Source organism: Melanostigma gelatinosum, assembly GCF_949748355.1.
Source record: "Melanostigma gelatinosum genome assembly, chromosome: 6".
NCBI classification, from domain to species: Eukaryota; Metazoa; Chordata; class Actinopteri; order Perciformes; family Zoarcidae; genus Melanostigma; species Melanostigma gelatinosum.
Window position 1 is genome coordinate 13,422,125 of NC_136639.1, and position 19,410 is coordinate 13,441,534.

General features: G+C 42.1%; 1 protein-coding gene across 1 annotated transcript in view; it reads left to right on the forward strand.

Annotated features, from left to right (window-relative positions):
• Positions 1-245: 245 nt before the first annotated feature.
• mctp1a (multiple C2 domains, transmembrane 1a) overlaps positions 246-19,410 on the forward strand; it is a gene marked incomplete at its 5' end in the record, with an annotated part of 113,626 nt that continues 94,461 nt past the window's right edge. The window contains one exon of the mRNA XM_079270164.1: positions 246-776. Within this exon, the coding sequence (XP_079126290.1) occupies positions 246-776 (531 nt within the window). The remainder of the gene's footprint in view (positions 777-19,410) is intronic.

Genomic DNA, 19,410 nt, shown 5'->3' on the forward strand with positions numbered 1-19,410 from the left:
TAATGCTTGCCGTCTGACAAGCGTGCTGCACAGTGTGTGACATACAAATCCACAGTACCGCCTGCATAGGCATTCTACAAGGTTCGTTGGAGACTAACACCCCCTTCCTCGTCTCACCGTGCGTCTCCTTCTTGGCGCTATAAACTAATCATCAGTGAAAGTGCTCCCGAGCTGAAGCAGCCTAACTGTGACATCCTTCCACGATTCAGTGTGTGCTCAGGCTGGCTGGCTGCTGCACAGGCACCATGGAGCAGACATCCCCGAAGGATGAGGGCACCGCCAAAGGACAAGAGTCTCTGTCCTACCAACGGAGGATGTGGAAGAATTTCCAGGGGAAAACCAAGCCTTGGCTGAGTCCCAAACTGGGATCGGAGCGTCGTAGTGCCGGGGGCGCGGAGGCCAGCAAAAAGGAATCGGGGTTATGGATGTTTAAGAGGAAAAAGAAACAATTGGACCGGGTGTTTTCGTCGTCTCAGCCGAATCTGTGCTCTCCGCCGACGCCTTTTGAAGGCGATAATAAGTCCCATGGGAGCGACGCGGTCCCCGGCACCAGCGGCGACGGACAGCCCCTACATCCCCTGGGCGCCGCTTCTGGAGCCACGGGGAGCAAACCCGAGTTGACGGCACACGGAAGCCCAAAACTCCCCGTGTCCCAGCTGATCACGTACCAGCAGAAGAGCTCCTCTCTTGGCTCGGCGTGCTTCGAGAAATTGGTGGTGGACACGGGCGCTCTGGTGGGAGAGGATGAGCAGCTGCGTAAAAACGCAAGTGATTCTGTGAGTAAAGACCCAGTAAAAACACGCATCTGGGAGATTATCTGGTTCTGTCAAGTATCTTTCTCAAAAATTCACATTGTCCTGCAAATTACAAGTTTCATGATGGTGGTGCTGCGACGTGCTCACGGCCCTCATGTGATGCACTCATCAATTTGCTGGTCCAATGCTTTCCTTACTCTGTCCTGTAGCTTGTAGGACTGTATGGGCCATATGACTACAACCAATACCAAACAGTCTATGCCTATGATCATCACCATACCAAGCTGCACACTCTGCTTGGTTTGTTATCATGTCGCCATCACAGACACCTCGTGTAATTATCCTGGCTGTGCAAATTATAGACTCATTGATAGGATTTCTTATATGTGCTCTGATGCCAGCATCCTTTGATCATTTTGCCTGCTCTTATGCTTTTCTTCCGGTAAGCTATAGGATCTGTCTCCTAGCTGCACAGTCCATATATCAGTGTCTTTGTGTACATAGAGGTTGCAACCGGCCCATGCTTGCTCAACGGTTCATCTTATGTTTCCCTTTCATGAAAAGTGGCCAGTTTGCAGATACACCACCAGCAGAGTTGGAGATTGATGGCAGATATATTTCCACACAACTCAACATGCTGAGTCATGGTACCCTAGGAACAGTATCAAAGTAAAATGTTGGGTATGCTTCATTCACAACAATGACATACAGCCCGAAAGGTCTGAGAGACAACCTTTAAAATCATTTGTAAAATGCCATCTAATGAGAGTAATAAAAGTAAAGGTCATGTCTGGTCCCATGCCTTGTCCCCTTGATAGTCGTCCAATTCAATGGTACCATGTCATTTCAGACAGGCTGTTCTGATATTTAACAGCGCTGTCGACAGAAATGATACAGATACAGTATGTGTGTCCATAAGTGCATTCTGTTTCAGTGGCAGCTGTTAAGGATAAGGATGTTTATTGTCATCGTACGGACATACAACGAAATGTAGTTGTTGTAGTTATTGCAAAGCTTTTCATCTCACCACTCTTGAAGTGTTCCAGACTTTTTTTTTCTGAGCATCATCCAGATCGCTGTCTCCAATTGATTTAGCTTATGAGTAGCATACACTTCTCCCCACTGAAGTTAGGGCCAAATATGTCTTCTCCATTAAACTCTAGTGCAGTGCAGTGCACTCAGCTGAAGAGGTAAAGAAAGCATCTATTAATGACTTCATTGAAACTGATCCTGCAGCTTCACTTACCAGGGCAGTTACATAATACGCAGGGATCTCACTTTGCCAAATAAAGTCCGACATTCAGTGTGAGCCATTAGTTACGTACTGTTGTTGCCATGTTTATCCGAAGTTCTGTTCGTCATTTGTTAGGTTTTCCACTTAAGAGGAGAGTAGGGCTAAACACTGACAGCGACAGCATCATCTTCTCGGGTTTTAACACAGTCAGTGATAGTTATTTGTTGTTGGCTCAATGTATGCATCACAGATGTAAGATGTACAGTATGATTAGTCTCGTAGTCTAGTATGGAATGAAGTTAGCGGTATAAGAATTTAGGAAAGATGGCATAATATGATGGTTCACAAGAGGAAATAAATGTGATGAAGGCAGATCAGACAGGGTTGAATGTAATGAGGGGAGATGAGGGGATGAGGTGAGGTCAACTGAGATACGATGAGAGATGATGTGATGTGTGATACAATAAGATTAAGATGAGAGAGGGGTTACAACGGATGAGATTAGCCATGCTTTTCTCATACCTGGGGGGGGGGAAATCAAGCATTACAAAGAAGTCAGTGAAATAAACACTCAACATCACAACACAAAGACAGGCAATCCAGCTAAAAAGGTCTACAGTTGATGTGTGTGCATTGCACATGCAGTATTGACGATGCATTTATGTGCTGCCTAAACACTTTCCTAACCCAACAAGGATTGTGAATCAAAGTCACAAACTTTTAAAGTCATTCACAAATCCAGCATTAGGTGAGTTTATACAACTTCTCATTACTAAAATGAGAGCATAAAGCTCCAATCCACAATTTCATGAATTAAATAAGAATATAAAGAGCAAATACCATTTTGCAGTTTGCTTTGTCAAGTAAGTGGTGGAAGGGAATGATGCCAAGTTCTGGAAGTCATTTCATTATTGACGCACATTTAACTTTTCCTTGCAATGCAGGGATGTTAGAATTTAATGTGTGAGCATTTCTTGATACATTTTGAAGAAATATACAAGTAGGCCTACATATTGTGTCCAGATATCTGTTTTCCACTTGGAGAATAGTAAGTATGCGTAATGTATTCATCATGTTCTTCCTTATTCACTATAATTGTACATTTCATATGAATTATCCCTTTTTAGTCTCTTCTTCCATTTAATCTTTAGAACAAGATCACCCCTAAAAGAATATAAATAAAACAAACTCGTTAACAAATAAAATATAACAGTTTATAACGACAGACAATCAATAAAAACATAAACATTCTAAAATGAAATGTGTCTGAAACTGCAGACGTTTTGTCCACTCCACTATTTTTGTGACAGGAACCTTAGCGTCAGGCAAATGTATGCACCTGGACTAATTAGACTAATTAGCCAACAGCTACGTCTCGTGACCCCTCGTCTAAACCACCTGTGTGGAGGCCAGGGAGCAAAGTCGAACCGAAGGAAACGCAGCCATATGTTAGCGGCTGTCTGTTAGCAGCACTTTACCATTGCGTAGCGTGAGCTGCCTCTACCGTTACACCTTCTACAAATGGCCATGCTTTGGGTGTATCGTCTTCTTCCCACACTTTATGGAAATGTTCATTACCAAACACAGGAGCCATGCTGTTTCTCTCAGGAAAGGCCCAGTTAGCTCAGCTGCCCTTAAAAGAAGCTCTACAGAAGGTCCAACACAGACATTATTCAATGGTGAGTGAAGCTTCAGCATCTAGCACTTGCTTTTTTGTGTGCTTGTACAATAATGTATACACTGTCCTGCTTTCCTTTGTTTACTCACTTGAAGTCTCTGTCCATGGTATTTCAGTTGTGGAATGTGAATTGTCACCTTTCCTTATTATCAGGAACTATCGGATTAGTAGTTTGTCTCCATGTTTAATTATAAGGGAGAACCGTATCATGACATTTCTGAGTGAGTGTACTTTCCCTGCATTTGCAATTAGTTTGGACATGTAGTGTGATTTCACATCTCTTTTAAAGAAAGATAAATATTTCGGCTAAAGAGTTGAGAAAAATGATCAGTATTTCGTGCTGTTATTCTGAGATTCAGTACGCTGCTTCCAGTTCTCAATCAATGCCTCCCTCCCTCCCTCCTTTCTGTAGCTCAGCATGGAGTACTTTAAAATATTTAACGCTTGTGAAACAGGGAAGTAGGTTTTTGTGTCACAGAGACTATACACTCACAGCCTTATGCTAAATATATCTGATGTAAAATATGCCGAGTGGGTTTTTCATTCATGTTTGTCGGACAGGGTGAATGGGTAATGTAGATAATACACCTGTTTTTGGAAGAACGTGGCCTGCACAAGTGCTTCATTCATCCCTTTTTCAAACCACTGAGTTAGTATATTGCTTAAGTGTTTAAATACTGCAGTGTCTGAATAAATACTTGGTTAGTAATCTGGTCTATTTAGACACTGTAGAATCATGATTTGCCTGTCAATGCCTTTATTTAAATACAATTGTTCACAAGGTTTTGGATCTCAGTACATGTTGCATATACCATGCTGGAACTTTTCGGCTGATTTTAGTGATTGTCCTCTATTGATAATGCGGTGAAATGAGCCATGTTTGGCTGTCCTGTAGGAACGAGTGTCTCGCTTGTGGCTGTTATTGGTCGGTGAGAACGGCGTCGCGGCCACTTGGAAACAGCCTGTGGCCTCGTTCTGGAAGTCTCCCGATGGCAGCTTAAATTAGGATTCATTACAGCCCAGGGGATGTTTGTAACACTGACAAGCTCACACGCACTGACAAGCACTTGATTGAAGCTGACCTCGAAGCTGCTATGAAGAGAAAAAAACAAAAAAACATCTTCACATTGGTGAAAGTATGACGTGACACTATTTGGGGTTGTTAATGGGTTTTTGCTCACACTTTGTGATTGAGTGCCTCGGGTCTGCCTCCCACACAGCCGAGTGTGCCTGTGATACATTACTCGAGTGGTTTCACCTTTGGACAAGTGCAAAATGTTATCAGATGATTTAGATTGAATTTTAACCTTCAGGAGATGTCATAGTGGCTCAGTTGTTTGCTAAGAGCCTGGAAGCTGAGGTGTATGCCCAAATCCCTTTGCTTCAGATTTGTATACACTTTGTATTATTTATCTGTTAGCCGTGCTTTAAACTAGCGACCTGACAGCACATTGTTTTCTGGATTTCTGCTTATTACCCTGGAAAAAGATTGAACATTGAGTAACGTAGCCTATTTTTCAGTTGTGAGTCATTAAACTGGAGGAACTGCCTGATTTAAATGCCCTACCTCAACGCTTTGTTTTAGCCATGGAATCATGGAGCCATGCAGTAAACGCATCTATGGATGTTAACCAAGAAGCGATAGTGTGACTGCATGAGTTGAAAGTGGAGGAAAGAGAAAATCAAAGCACGAGGCGGAGACAGGTGGTTAAAAAACAAAAAAACTGACTTTAAAACTTTGGGAACATTTCAATTCAAAAGCTAGTTTGCTGCTTCAGTAGCCACCACTTGAGGCTTATGATGTTGTTATGTTAACATACAAAATGTATAAATCTCAAGATGAACTTTCCTGCAGAGCATGTGTATTTATCTTTTGTATGATATGCTTGTTTGTCTTCTAAAGGCTTGTTTTGTCTGAAGAAAATGTTAATCTCCACAGTTTATAATAAGATACAGAAAAGCTGCAAATCCTCACACTGATTATTAGTTAATTCATCTTCTAATGTCAGCTAAGCCTTTCAGCACAGCCAGATCCACTTTAACTTGATCAAAATGAATTGATTAATTGATTGAGCCTGTCTTTGCCTGTCAATCATGCTGCATACCTTGTCTGAATTATTTCTGCAGCAAGGTCACAACCAAGTGTTTTTGTGAGTCATTACCCTCAATGATCCAAAAAAACGGGTCCTTAAGGGGCAACCTTCCCTACATTGTCTCTTCCATCACATCTTCCATCCCCTGAACCATCACATCTTCCATCCCCTGAACCCAGTCTTAGCCCCTCTGATAATTCCCTTAAAAGAGCTTTTGGAGGACTCATCCAAAATATGTCGCTGCCTGTCAGAGGAACAGCCTGTGTACTGCAGGATGGAGACTGTGCACTGACATTGTGTTACCCTCCAGCGATGTTCTCTACAGTCTCATTAGACTCATACACACATTCTCAAGCACATGCACATAAGGTGTGCACAGGCAAGCACAACCATACAATTCCTAGTCTGAGCCCCTGCGTGTTATTGTAAACAAGACTAAGCACGACAGTGTAGACTGATAAATGACTCGTATAGTAATTAATTTATTTATATATATGAAAAACAAAGGCCAAAAGTTGTGGCAGAGAAGATTGTCAGTAACGAGAGAGCAGGTAGTGCTCGATCAACCTTCTAATCAATAGATGGAGCCAGGGAATTGGCTTTCAAACTCGTAAGTCTGCCCTCCTACATAGATTAATCTTCACTGAGCCGAGTCAGGCCAAAGCGTAGGAGAGGATATGTGTGTTTAGGTTTAGAGCGGATGGTCAAATTACAGATGTCCAACGAAGGCTCGCCAAGAGATGTATCGTTTGTATTATTTGTGTAAAAGGCTAAGTTGCCTGAATATGTAATTTTCTTGTATCAGAGCCCAAGCAAAGCCTCTGCGTCAGCTACTTATGGCATCTTTCTCAAACCTTCACCCCCGTCACTCTTGAAATGTAATAAACTAGCAACTGAGTTCTGACAGTTTTTGTAATTGGGTCCATTGCACACGATGAAAGCAAGGGCGGACGGAGACAGACAGACAGACAGACATAGCAGTGATACAGCACAGGTGGGCTGTGGCCATTCTTTCCATCCAAAACACGTGGTGACAAAGGCTGTGGGATGCGTTTCCTACTCCTCATGCTAATGAAATAGATCATTTGCAACTCGATGTAGAGCCCACTTCCTCAGTGGTGAGTGGATGTTGTATATTTGCAAATGAGTTTCAGCGTAGCATGGACGACGCTGTCCCAAAAGCGGGAGTCACAAGTGTTGCTGCAGCCCATTAGGATCTATATGGGAGCATGGCTGTGTGCATTGGATGCACTGCATACTAAGAATAATTCATGTGTGCTTCCTATTATCCCACTGAATGATTGTTGTGTATCATGTGCGACGTATGCTGCACAATAAAAATCCATTTAGTTGGATTATGAATGTGACCCATTGTATCTAAAACCCACTCAAGACTTTTAAATGATGCCTCATTTAGTCAAAAATTAAACGGGAATTAAAATTCCTGTATAAAATATATATATATATATATATATATATATATATATATATATATATATATATATATATATATATATATATATATATATATATATATATATATATATATATATAGTAGATTTGGATTGAAGCACCATTGTCACCGATACCCGATCCAGCCATTTGAGTCGGTATCTGATATTCAATTCAATTTATTTTTGTATAGCCCAAAATCACAAATTACAAATTAGCCTCAGAGGGCTTTACAATATGTACACATTTGACATCCTCTTGTCCCGGGACCCTCACATCAGAACAGGAAAAACTCCCCAAAAACTCCTTTAACGGGGAGGAAAGAGGAAGAAACCTGTGGGAGAGCAATAGAGGAGGGATCCCTCTCCCAGGATGGACAGAAGTGCAATGATGTCATGTGTAGAACAGGATAGTGAATTACAACACATTCAATGTAGTTACAGCACATTCAATGTATGACACAACCACGACAGGAGGCAACACCTGGTCCAGGTAAACCCGGATACACAGGAACCTGTGAGGCGAGAAAGCACAGAGACTCTGGTGAAGAAGCAGGTCAATAATGTGCATTAATGTTATCGGTAGTATGAAATAGTAATGTGAGTAATAATAAAAGTGATATTAGCAGTTGGAGTCAGCAGGGCCATGGTAGGAGGAAGGACCAGGGTCCAGATGAAACCATGCTCCATGGAAACCTGTGAGGAGAGGAAGCACAAAGACTCCAGGGAAGAGACAAAATCAGTACTGTGCATTAATGGTATCGGTAATAGGATTAATAATGAATATCGTAGTAGGTGTCAGCAGGGCCATGGCTGGTTGAAGAACCAGTGTCCAGATAAAACTGCGGTCATCCTGTGAGGCGAGAAAGCACAAATACTCCGGGGAAGAAGTAAAGTTAGTAATGAGCATTAATGGGACATCAATGCATACAGACGGAGGTGAAGAAGAGGAGGAGAGAGGTGCTCAGTGTAGGAAGTCCCCCTGTAGTTTTTGCCTCTACCAGTTTGTCCATGGGCCGGTCCAAGGCAAGCCAGAGCCAGCCCTAACTATAAGCACTATCAAAGAGGAAAGTCTTGAGCCTACTCTTAAATGTGGTGAGTGTGTCTGCCCCCCGGACTGAAACGGGAAGCTGGTTCCACAGAAGAGGAGCTTGATAACTGAAGGCTCTGGCTCCCGTCCTACTTTTTAAGACTCTAGGAACCACAAGTAACCCTGAATCACTGGATCGCAGCTCTCTAGTAGGGCAGTATGGTACTATAAGCTCTTTAAGATATGATGGAGCCTGACCAATTCGGGCTTTGTAGGTAAGTAAAAGGATTTTAAATTATATTCTAGATTTTACAGGGAGCCAGTGCAGAGAAGCTAATACAGGAGTAATATGATCTCTCCTCTTAGTTCTTGTTAGTACACGAGCTGCAGCATTCTGGATCAGCTGGAGAGATTTAAGAGACTTATTAGAGCAGCCTGAAAATAAGGAATTGCAGTAATCTAGTCTAGAGGTAACAAATGCATGAACTCATTTCTCTGCATCGCTTTGAGATAAGATGTGCCTGATTTTTGAAATATTACGTAGGTGAAAAAAGGCAGTCCTAGAAATAAGTTTTATCTGAGAGTTGAAAGACTAATCCTGATCAAAGGTAACTCCAAGATTCTTGACGATATTGGTGTTGGTGCATCCCCAACTGAAACTGAAGTTGCAACATGTTTACCGTGATTAATGCTTAATGAGGCCACACAAAAATAACATGGGGCAGTGTATTGTACTCGTATGACTGTTACTGATGGATTAATTAAGCCTTGAGTGCTTTAATATTTCATGACAGAATTCTTGGGCTGCTGTTGGCAGATCACAATCTTCCATTTTGACAAAAATTAAGTAGATGTTAGCCTTTCTGAACTCGAGGGAAACTCTGTGTGTCAGTGGGGTTTCTTGGGCAGTAATTGTAATCAGTTGAACATTGAAGGTATTGATCTGGAGAGAGAGAGCAACAGAGGCAGGGACTAAACGAGGGTTGTTGAAATATTTGCAACCGGGAATCATTTATCTACTTCCACCGCACATGTTTCCAATGGATTTCTTTTCAATAAAGCCTGATATTCAGTGGATTTGGTAGTTGCATAAGAAAGCTGACCTGAGCAGCCATAAGACTGATTTAGAGTAGAACTTTCATGCCTGCCAATTTTTACTGCAGTACTTGCTTTGAAAAACTGCCAACTAAAAGTGTTCCAATACAAATGGGCACCTTAAGATGTGGCTGCACTGATTTTAGTTTTTAGTTGTCCTCCAATGTGAATGTGAGAAGTACCAAACTCAACATTAGTATGTTTGCCTTCTGAATAGCTTTGCCCTTTTGTGCATTTTGTGTAAGTGTGTTTGGTTTAGCGTTCTTGAGTCGATTGACTGTGAGACATGCATCATTTCACCACTTCACAGGGTTTGTGTTGGAGTTTCATTTCACAGTGAGGTTCAGTTTGCTCAAGCCAAACATGAATGTCTCTCTAACTCCCGTACTTTCCGGACTATAGAGCGCACCGGCATATAGGCCGCACCAGCTGATTTCTAAAAGAAAAAAATAATAATTTGTACATAGATAAGCCGCACTGGTCTATAAGCCGCAGGTGTCCCCATTGAACTGCAAGATGCTTTTAACAGTACTAAAGTTGTCTTCTTCTATGAACATCATAACATGTCGCTAGCTTCTAAGCTAATTTTAACATTACGGCCAATGGGGAAATGCTAACCGCGATTAGCATTGGCGAATATAATATATATTCGTACATCTTTTCATGCAGACATACTTGCAGACTAAGGTCTCTCAAGGCTACCAAACGGAAGAAGTAAAACGAAGCAGCGTGTCTCATTAGCATCTAAAAGCAACGAGGCAATAACTGTTGTAGCTCGTAGCTTCTGAATACCGTAGCTGTTGTGCCCCTCCAACACAGCGGCGCTCAGCCGGGGGCTCGTGAGTATCCCCACTCCCGCCTGGCGCCTCTCACCCTGGGCAACTCCGGAAAAGGACAAAGTCCAACCCCTCTCCAGGAGCTTGGTTCCAGGGCCAACGCTGTGTGGAGGTGAATCCAACTATATCTAGCTGGTATCGCTCCACCTCCTGCACCAGCTCCGGCTCTTTCCCCGCTAGCGAGGTGACGTTCCACGTCCCTAGAGCTAGTCTATGCCGCTGGCGATCGGCATGCCCAGGCCTCCCGCCCGACCCACCGCCCGGTCTGCATAGCACCCGACCCCGATGCATGTCCCTGCGGGTGGTGGGTCCACAGGGTGGCTGCTCCATGGTGTTTATTCGGGCTGAGCCTGACCGGGCCCCATGGGCAAAGGCCCGGCCACCAGACGCTCGCCTACGAGCTCCCCTCCTGGGTCTGGCTCCAGGAGGGTGCCCCGGTTTCCCTGGTCCGTGCGAGGTGGCTAAAGTCCGTGGGCTAACTATCATAGGGGTCGTTTTGAACCGCTCTTAGTCTGGGCTCTCCCCTGAAACCTGTTTGCTACCAGGGGCTAATGCCCCGGACAACATAGCTCCCAGGATCACTGAGCCACTCAAACTCCTCCACCACGATAAGGTGGCGATTCGCGGAGGAGATTTTTTTTATTTTTTGTTCTTTTATTTATTTATTTATTTATTTTAAATTTGCCTCAGAGGGTTTTACAATCTGTACACATACGACATCCTCTGTCCCAGAACCCTCGCATCGAAACAGGAAAAACTTCCCCAAAAGCCCCTTTAACGGGGAGAAAAGGGGAAGAAACCTGTGGGAAAGCAACAGAGGAGGGATCCCTCTCCCAGGATGGACAGAAGTGCAATGATGTCGTGTGTACAGAATGAACCCTAGGGGCGTGGGGTTATTTACTGCACGGGTACTTCTACTTTTGGTACTTTAAGTACGTCCTTACTTGGCAAACAGTTAATATTTAGAACAGTTAATGTTTAGAATGAGCTGAAGAACAGACATCTACAAGGAAGTTGGACCTCTGTGAGGGGGAGTGATGCCCATATGAATTACAGGCTCGTCACTTGGTCCAGTTCAGATTTGTTTGTTTTTTTTAGTAGATTATTAGAACATCTGATAACTTCTACTATCACAGCAGAAGTTAACAGATGTCCGAATAACAGATGTCCTAATAATAATACTAATACAGATGTCCTAATAATAACGCTACTATCACAGTAGACATTTTTAGATTTTTAGAACATCTGTTAACTTCTACTGTGATAGTAGAAGTTATCAGATGTCCTAATAATAATAATAACATTAACTGTTTGCCAAGTAAGTCCTTACTTACAAAAGTAGAAGTACCCGTCCAGTAAAATGTACCCAGTCTGTGTTTTACTGTTATATCTGATGTTTTAGGATATATATTGCTGCATTAACGTGTATGCTGCATGTTTTTCAACCCCGGCATGAGAAGAGTTTGAACCATTTTTTCTTCTTCTTCTGCATGTTGGTGATCTGGCTCTGAAGATCTTCTTCGGTGGCCTGAAGGAGGTACTTCTCCTGCTGCCAAAGAAGATGCTCATTTTCGAACATATCTTCTGACTTTTTCCGGGCTGCTTTGATCCGGTTTGTCTCTGCTCTCTGCTCCTCCAGCTGGGCTTGGGACGCCCGGTTTCTTTTGGACATCTGCGTAGTTTCCTCCTCCAATGTTTGAAGAGTAGCTAGGTTCTTCAGCTGGGCATGACTTTATGTTGATGTCTGTTATTTTCTCAGATATGAATGACTCGACACACCAGATGAAATCAGTGTGTATCATACTAAGAGAGCGAGGCGATGGTCTATCAATGTGAACTGCTCTGTAGGGCCGCTGATCTGGCTGCAGAATTGGGCTGGTGTTTGGAAGGTACCTAGTGCCACCTACTGGTGCTGATGTTGATCTCTGAGAAGAGAGAGGAAGCAGGTCATGATTAGAGTAGACTTTGGCTGGCTGGATGTGATGCATTAATATCAAACCAAGGCCACTTTCTGCACACCCTCCACTCTGTCTCTGAGATTAAAAGTCACTTGTCCAATAACTTTACATTTATTTTTTAATTGTGATTGGAGGACATCATTCATGTATAAATCATATTCTCTCTTCACAGGTGACATTTAGTTATTCTGATAAAGATGAAATCATGATTGTTTTTTTCCCTCCTTGAAATGTGGTTGAAACCTAATCTTGGTATTCTGAACCAGCTCACAGTCAAAGCGGCTTTAAGGTCACGAGTTACAAAAGTTATGCCTTCTGTGGATGCGTGGAATGGTAAACATGGTCTTTGTGAGCCCTTTATGTTTCAGTGTTATTTTGCTCTGTTTATGTTGAAAAAGATAACCTAGGCGAGTTTCTCATACATCATTTCTTCAGTGCGTGATTTCATTAATCGACAGGTGGGACGTTCCTTATATTTCATGGTCATTCAAATATAACAATCTGTAATTGTACTAGTTTTCTTGCTGAGATGGATGTTGCAGGTTTGTTTTGAATTGAAGTCCCCGATGCATATGTTGTCAGGCGCTTTGCAAACAAGCAGGTTACGCGCACACACACACACACACACACACACACACGCAGTAGGATGTGTGTATGGTTGCTAAAGTAAGCATGTTCTTATTCACAACATTCCTTCTCAGTGTGGTGCTAATCCCGTTTCTTGGACTGTATCCTGAATACTACAGCAGCCAGGCAGCTTCACTGCTGCATTTCTTCTCCACTATAAAGAGCCTGTGTAATTAGCTTGCCAATCGCTCTTTGTCTTCAGAGCACCCACTATAAAATCATTCCTCTTAAGAAGTCAAGTAACTGAGCACTTGTTTTTATCATTTGATAAAAGGCACTTCGGATTAAATGATGACCGTTGTTTCCACTGGTTATTCATGTTTCACACAATATTCTCGATTGAAGTGAGATTTCCTTTTTTAAAGGAGTCTGGTCTGTTTTTCGATCAAGTCTGAAACCTCTGTCAGGCGTCTTTGCTTGCTTTAGGACTAAGATGATGCAGCTGTAACTCTTCACCTCACTGATTTAAGATTGATGTTTTAATGAAGCCGGGATGCTTTCAGATGGATGTGTGAAGATTGTACTGCCCTGATGGATAAAACCAAATGTAGGTGTCTGGAAACATTTTTAACAACAGCACTGTTCTCCCTCTTTCAATTTAAGGTTTCCTTTTGAAGAAGTTAAGACCTCAGCTTACCAAGTGTGTTTTGAAGTGGGAGAAGGATGAGCATAGTCATAATTTGGGCAAAGTGTTAGCAAAATGCTCCACTATCATTACCCACCACTGACCAACTCATAAATCACTCTGATACACACTGCAGCACCAACACACTCGAGGAGATTGTACTTGTTATCGCAATGTTTTATTTACTGGGTATTACACTTAATACACCAATTATTGTGTGACTTATAAAGCATGGCAAACGCACATCTCAACAAAACATTTTCATTCATCGTAGTCCTCTTCTAATCGCTCCCATTTTGAAGATGTATGAGGATTAAAAAGGTGACGGATGCAGGTCTTAATTTTTGTCAGGGTGTTCACTTCTTTCATGTTTTGCTTCAACGGTTTCTGTGGTGCAGGAGGTGCTGGCCCTTTCTGTTGGTTGACGTGCTCTACTTTACATTTTCCTCTCATTTCCTGTTCGTCCATCCATTCAGCCCATTGTGTCTCTGTCAGCAAAGCCTCCTCTTTGGTTCTGTCCATTTGGACCCTTTTCTCCTCACGTTTTACCTCCGCGGCATCGACGCTGGAGCCTACGTAAAAGAGATTCATTGAGCTTTCCTTCTTCGATTCCTTCACCAACCGGTTGGTGTCAGCTGATGGACTCTGTTGTTTTTGCTCTTCCTCACATGTAGCTGGCTGTGAGCTGGTGTCGCCATCATTAAAGTCATCCATGGTGTAGAGTTGGGATCTCTCTTCTACTGCTTCAAACCACAGCTCTGTCAGCTGCTGCTGATTCTGAAACAGAGCCACTATCGCCTCTGTCAGGATGTGACGCGCGGCAAGAAGTTCTGAACTCAGCGCTGCAATCTGCGTGTCCACCCTTTCAGTCACCGTCCTGTTGATCCATGTGATCCAGAACTTTCTGTCTTTTGCTGCCCGCAGTCTCCTCCTGACCAGTCATTAGGACAACAGTCATTACACAAGAAAAAAAAAAAGGAACTGACACATTACATATTTGCGTTATTCATGGGTGTGTGGGTGTATATGTGTGTGTATATGTGTGTGTGTATACGTGTGTGTGTATACGTGTGTGTGTGGCTGTGTATGTATGTATAGTATGTATGTATGTATGTATAGTGTGTGTGTGTGTGTGTGTGTGTATAGTGTGTGTGTAGATATGTATATACACACATACATATACACATATCCGTGTATGTGAAGCAATTGCTTGTGTTGTATTAAAATAGGATTATTTAAAAGTAGACGGGGAAATAACTTGACACAAAAACATGTGTATCCTATAAACAATTTAGATTTTTACCTGAAGGGAGGGAAACTGAGACATTTCTTTGGACCAGGCGTCGTCATCAGGATATCTTCTTGCCCCAATTTCTGTGTGGAACAACAAAAGGTGTGGATTAACTTTTGTTAACCAGAGTATAACTTCACACAAACAGGTGTTTTTACTCTCCTAAATTAAGGCAAACTTCAAACTCTAAACAGGCTCTTAAATTAAACGGTTAATAATATTGTGGAGCAGGAGGCAGCGTTATTCTCTTATTAAAATTTCAAGCAGTTAAAAAACCTGTACTGAAGAGGACTTGTTGTAGTAGCTAGTCATCTATGATGGTTAGTTTTCCTTATGGGCTCACGCCTTGTTGAACGTTATTGGATTCACTGAACTGTTGAAGTGTAACATCACAGACACGTTTACACTAAATAATATCATCTAAAATGGACTTACCTCAGTCAGCAAGTCAGTGAAATGCATTCACTCTTCCTCATGTAGCTGCACCAACTAGATTTGTTTTTTCTTTTGTATGAATTTGAAATTCATAGCACTTTGCAATGTTTTCTCCAGAGCTGTGTTGCTATGTAACAACACACATGCTTAGACCAACAAGAGGATAAGAACGGGTATTTCTATAAACACTTATTTAACATATTCAGAGGATGCTTTTTTCGGATTTTACCTTTCTTTCCTTGTGTAATGTAAATACACACGATAATGTATAACACATGTGTTATGTCATGCTACACGAGGTTGTATTGGGCAATAATGTGGTGTTGGTGTCGTGTTATGTGATTTTAAATCATAACAGAACCGAGTGCTTTTTTCCGAATTTTGATATGTTTGACGGATGCCCCCTTTATAATGTGCATGTGTTCAATGTCTGCCCACTTACTCCTTTTATTGTCACAAAACAGTCAAAGGAAAACAACAATACCGTGAAACCGCCAGAATCTTAAAACGTACCGCGATACATATTTGTGCTCATCCCTCCCAGCACTAGTCCCCACTACTGTTTGTTTTCCTGTCGAGCATTTGTTGTGCAACCCTGTTAAATTATTCTTGACTCATTATTTTTTTTAATTAAAAATGTTGAGCCTACTCAGATTTTCCAGGCACCATATCAAACTAAATGCATATATGACTTGTATTTTTATTAGGTTGTTTCTAATCCTAATATAATGAGGAGAATCCTTAACGGTTGCTCTTCTATCACCATGTGATCGTCTGATGGTGTGTAAATCAGGCTGGTTTCAGAGTCCCACCAGAGGCCTGCCAGACCCTTTGAGTAGCACAGGAGTCTCCAACTCAAACAGGTGGCAGCTATTATTAGGTTATGATTATAGTGGTCTCTATAAACGGGCTTGAACATCACAGCGTCATTTTCCATTTCACATCATACTTTGCCGCCAGTCGCATTCATTGTAACTCTTTGTATGCTTGCTTCTGATTTGTTGCTCTTTCTGTCTCAATCTCTTTATTCTCCATATCGAGGACAAATGGCAGAGATGTTGCTGACTTGTGATTCTATCCTGAGAGGTGTGAGAAGGACCCTATTCCTGTTCAACCTGGCAGGCTCTCTGAAGGAGGCATCCACAAATGTGTTAAGTCTTTGTTCTGACATCTGAAGCTGTGAGCTTAGGAAAGGATTGGTGTGCTGTTGACACACCAGCTGACGTATTACTTATGGCCACACATCATGCCCATTAACTTTCTGTCCCTCTCAGTCCTCTGATGTCTCGCACAGCAACGTAATACAGTCGGACTGTTCACACTCTGTACTATCCGCTATCCATGAACTCCACAGAATCAGGGGTGAGTTTTATAGCACCTCGCTCAGATTGTTTTGTTGTTTAGTTAATTATAAGCCAGTGAACAGCAATATCATTATTTATACAACACTACATTTCTATTGTTTGTTTTGCACTGTAACTTCCTAACTTCTGTGAGAAATAATTCAGTTTGTATACATTTTTCTCTTCGATCAAAGTTTTGACATTTAGCTGAGTTAAAATCATCATTTCTTTCGCCCTTTACACAGTCGAGAGCCTTAATTAGTATGATATTTCTGAGGATGTGATATGTTTATTACTACTTGGCTTAATGACATGACAGCAGTGACTCACCACAGACGCGGCACACTCTCACCCAGCTCAGTGCTCATTTTATGTTCTCGTGTGTAAAGCCATGCACCCTCACATGTCAGAAATACACACATCAACATGGAGGGATGTCAGCCTTCAAGTGGAGATATTTGTTTGTGTATTTATGTAACACATTGTCTATGTAGCAGTATACTATGGTACGCGCTGGAGCCGCTGCAAAAGGAAAACGGAATAGGTCGAGTGTGTGCGTGCTCATTCATATCATTTAATTCTTATCAAGACAAAAATCCTCTATGGAGGTTCAGATAATCGAGATGAATAGTCATATGAAATTATGCAACCACGTAGACTGATAACCAGTGTATGTCGATACCTGAATCAGAGCATGCAGCGGCAAGACCGTCGTACCCATTAGACATTTCTGTGACTGCAGTATGTGATCATTCACTGTCGTGAGGGAAACTTCACTTACCTTTTGGTAAGGACGGTGGGACCGAAGTGTCAGTCATCGTCTGCAAACTGGCAATGTTGCTCTTAATTAGCCATCTTTTCATTCCTGTCTTTCATCTGCTTTAATCATGAAATATCTCCTGCTGCTCGCACTCATTTATTCTCTTTGCTCACCGGTGCATTGCCTGAGCACAGTTCCAAGCAGGAAAGAGGTGTTGTGCATCTATAGCAATCCAGTGACCTACATCAATGGACCATTCATATCACCTCATACTCTGGTCATAAAACCCATAGCCTGTACAGTGGACAAAGGGGTTGAACATGAATAACCATATCCGCACTATCCAGTTTTTCTTCAGGCAGAGATTATCTTATTTATACACCAGTATCTGGTCGTAGAACTACTCGGATACATTACGGTGACGGGAGGTTAACCTCTGGACAGTTGAGCCTAATAGGCCGTACAGCTGTAACAATAACCTGATATACAAACGGGTCAAATGGATCACTTGCCACCTTCCATGGTAGCCTGCCATTAGTGTGTGAATGGTTGTGAATGACATGTAGTGTTAAAGCGTTTTGATTGGTCTAGAAAGGCACAAGTCCATTGGCATCATGATGCTGTTTCAGTCAAAGTGTGGAGCATCTGATGAAAATAAAACATGTTTTCAAAGTTATTGTTTAAACTGTACTGTTGGCTAGTACTCAAATGTAAGTATTTGTACTTTGTTTGAGAAGTGTTATTGGTGCATCTCTAAGACGTCCTCAAACTTTAGGAACTTGGGCCATGGACAGTTTTCAAAATGAAGGCTTTTGTAGAAGCAGACTCTTTTTATTCAGAATCTACTGGGGTGAGTTCAAGGGTTCAATGAGCTGCCATTGGTTAGAATATAACCATGTGGCAGTATGCGTATGCTCGTGGGTGTTGCAATGAAAGAGGATGAATCACTGTGAAAGGTCTGCAACTACGTTTGCTCAGCTTTATTGTGGGTCTGGAGTGTAGGTTGTGATGACGCATTGTGTGTGTGGGGAGAATCCCGGGTTGTAAAAGGAAAAGCCTGTCCTAAAATACAGTGTCTAATGTGATTCATCTTGCATTTCTGGAGCTATATTTGTTTATTTGTTTAACATGCACATTTATTTTTGTGTCTGTTACAATACATGTGATGTCCCGCTGAGCTATTTCCAGTGGAGCATCATGGCGGTAAACGATTTCTCACCATTGTTCAACATTCACACAGGGAGAAATCAAAACTACGAGATCCTTCTGAAACTCTTTCCACGTGAAATATCTTCTGAGTCATGCGCTTATGAAAAACTGTGCAATAATGTCGCAGTATCGAGATATTTGGGAGATTGGAGTTGGAGATGCATGAAAGGCAGTTGTGTCTCTATCCTCAGATTTTCTGCTGAACATTGCAGCGTTGGTGCATGAGGAAAGTACGGAGTGTATAATTTAGTGCATGGATGAGCTCATGTACCAAGCTCACAATGTAAACATGATTGAAATTTCCAAACGGAACCGAGTTTGATTCGGAGTTCAGCAAGAACAAAGAATTCAGTGAGACATTAAATGGGTAATTTGCCTTAAACTTCTATGAACTACCTCATTTACATTTAAGATTACTCTCAGAAATTGTGCGACAATACAATGTGACTCGACCATTATGCTAAATTATGTTGTGACGTGAACAATGTTATTTTCCAAGACTCTTTCAAGCCACATTCAGGCATATCTGTAGTAACAGCAGGTCAAAGACGACCGAACGCTGTAAAGGATTTTAGGCAGCAGGGAAAACTGTTTGTTTATGCGTGTGGAAGAAACCAAGACATACTTTATGTACCCACCCGGCAGAGGTTGTAGGTTTTCCAATGGATTCAATCAGGTGTATTTTGCGAAAGGGGCAGCAACTCTGACACCACGTTTCGTTCTATAATACAGTTTGTATTCAGTCACACGGTTTTGAACTACTTGAGGCAAACGAGTACAGGTCAATTCAGCCAATTATCTAAAGGTCAGAGTTTTTCTCCTCATGTGCTCTTCTTTGGGTGACCAATTACTTCAGTTTGTCATCACATTGGTGCTATCAACACAGTCTAGAGGGTGGCAGTAGTACAAGAAGCAAGTGATGCAGCAAGCAAATTCAAAGAGACAGGGAGCATGAAAGAGGGTGACAGACGCAGACATGGATTCATTTCA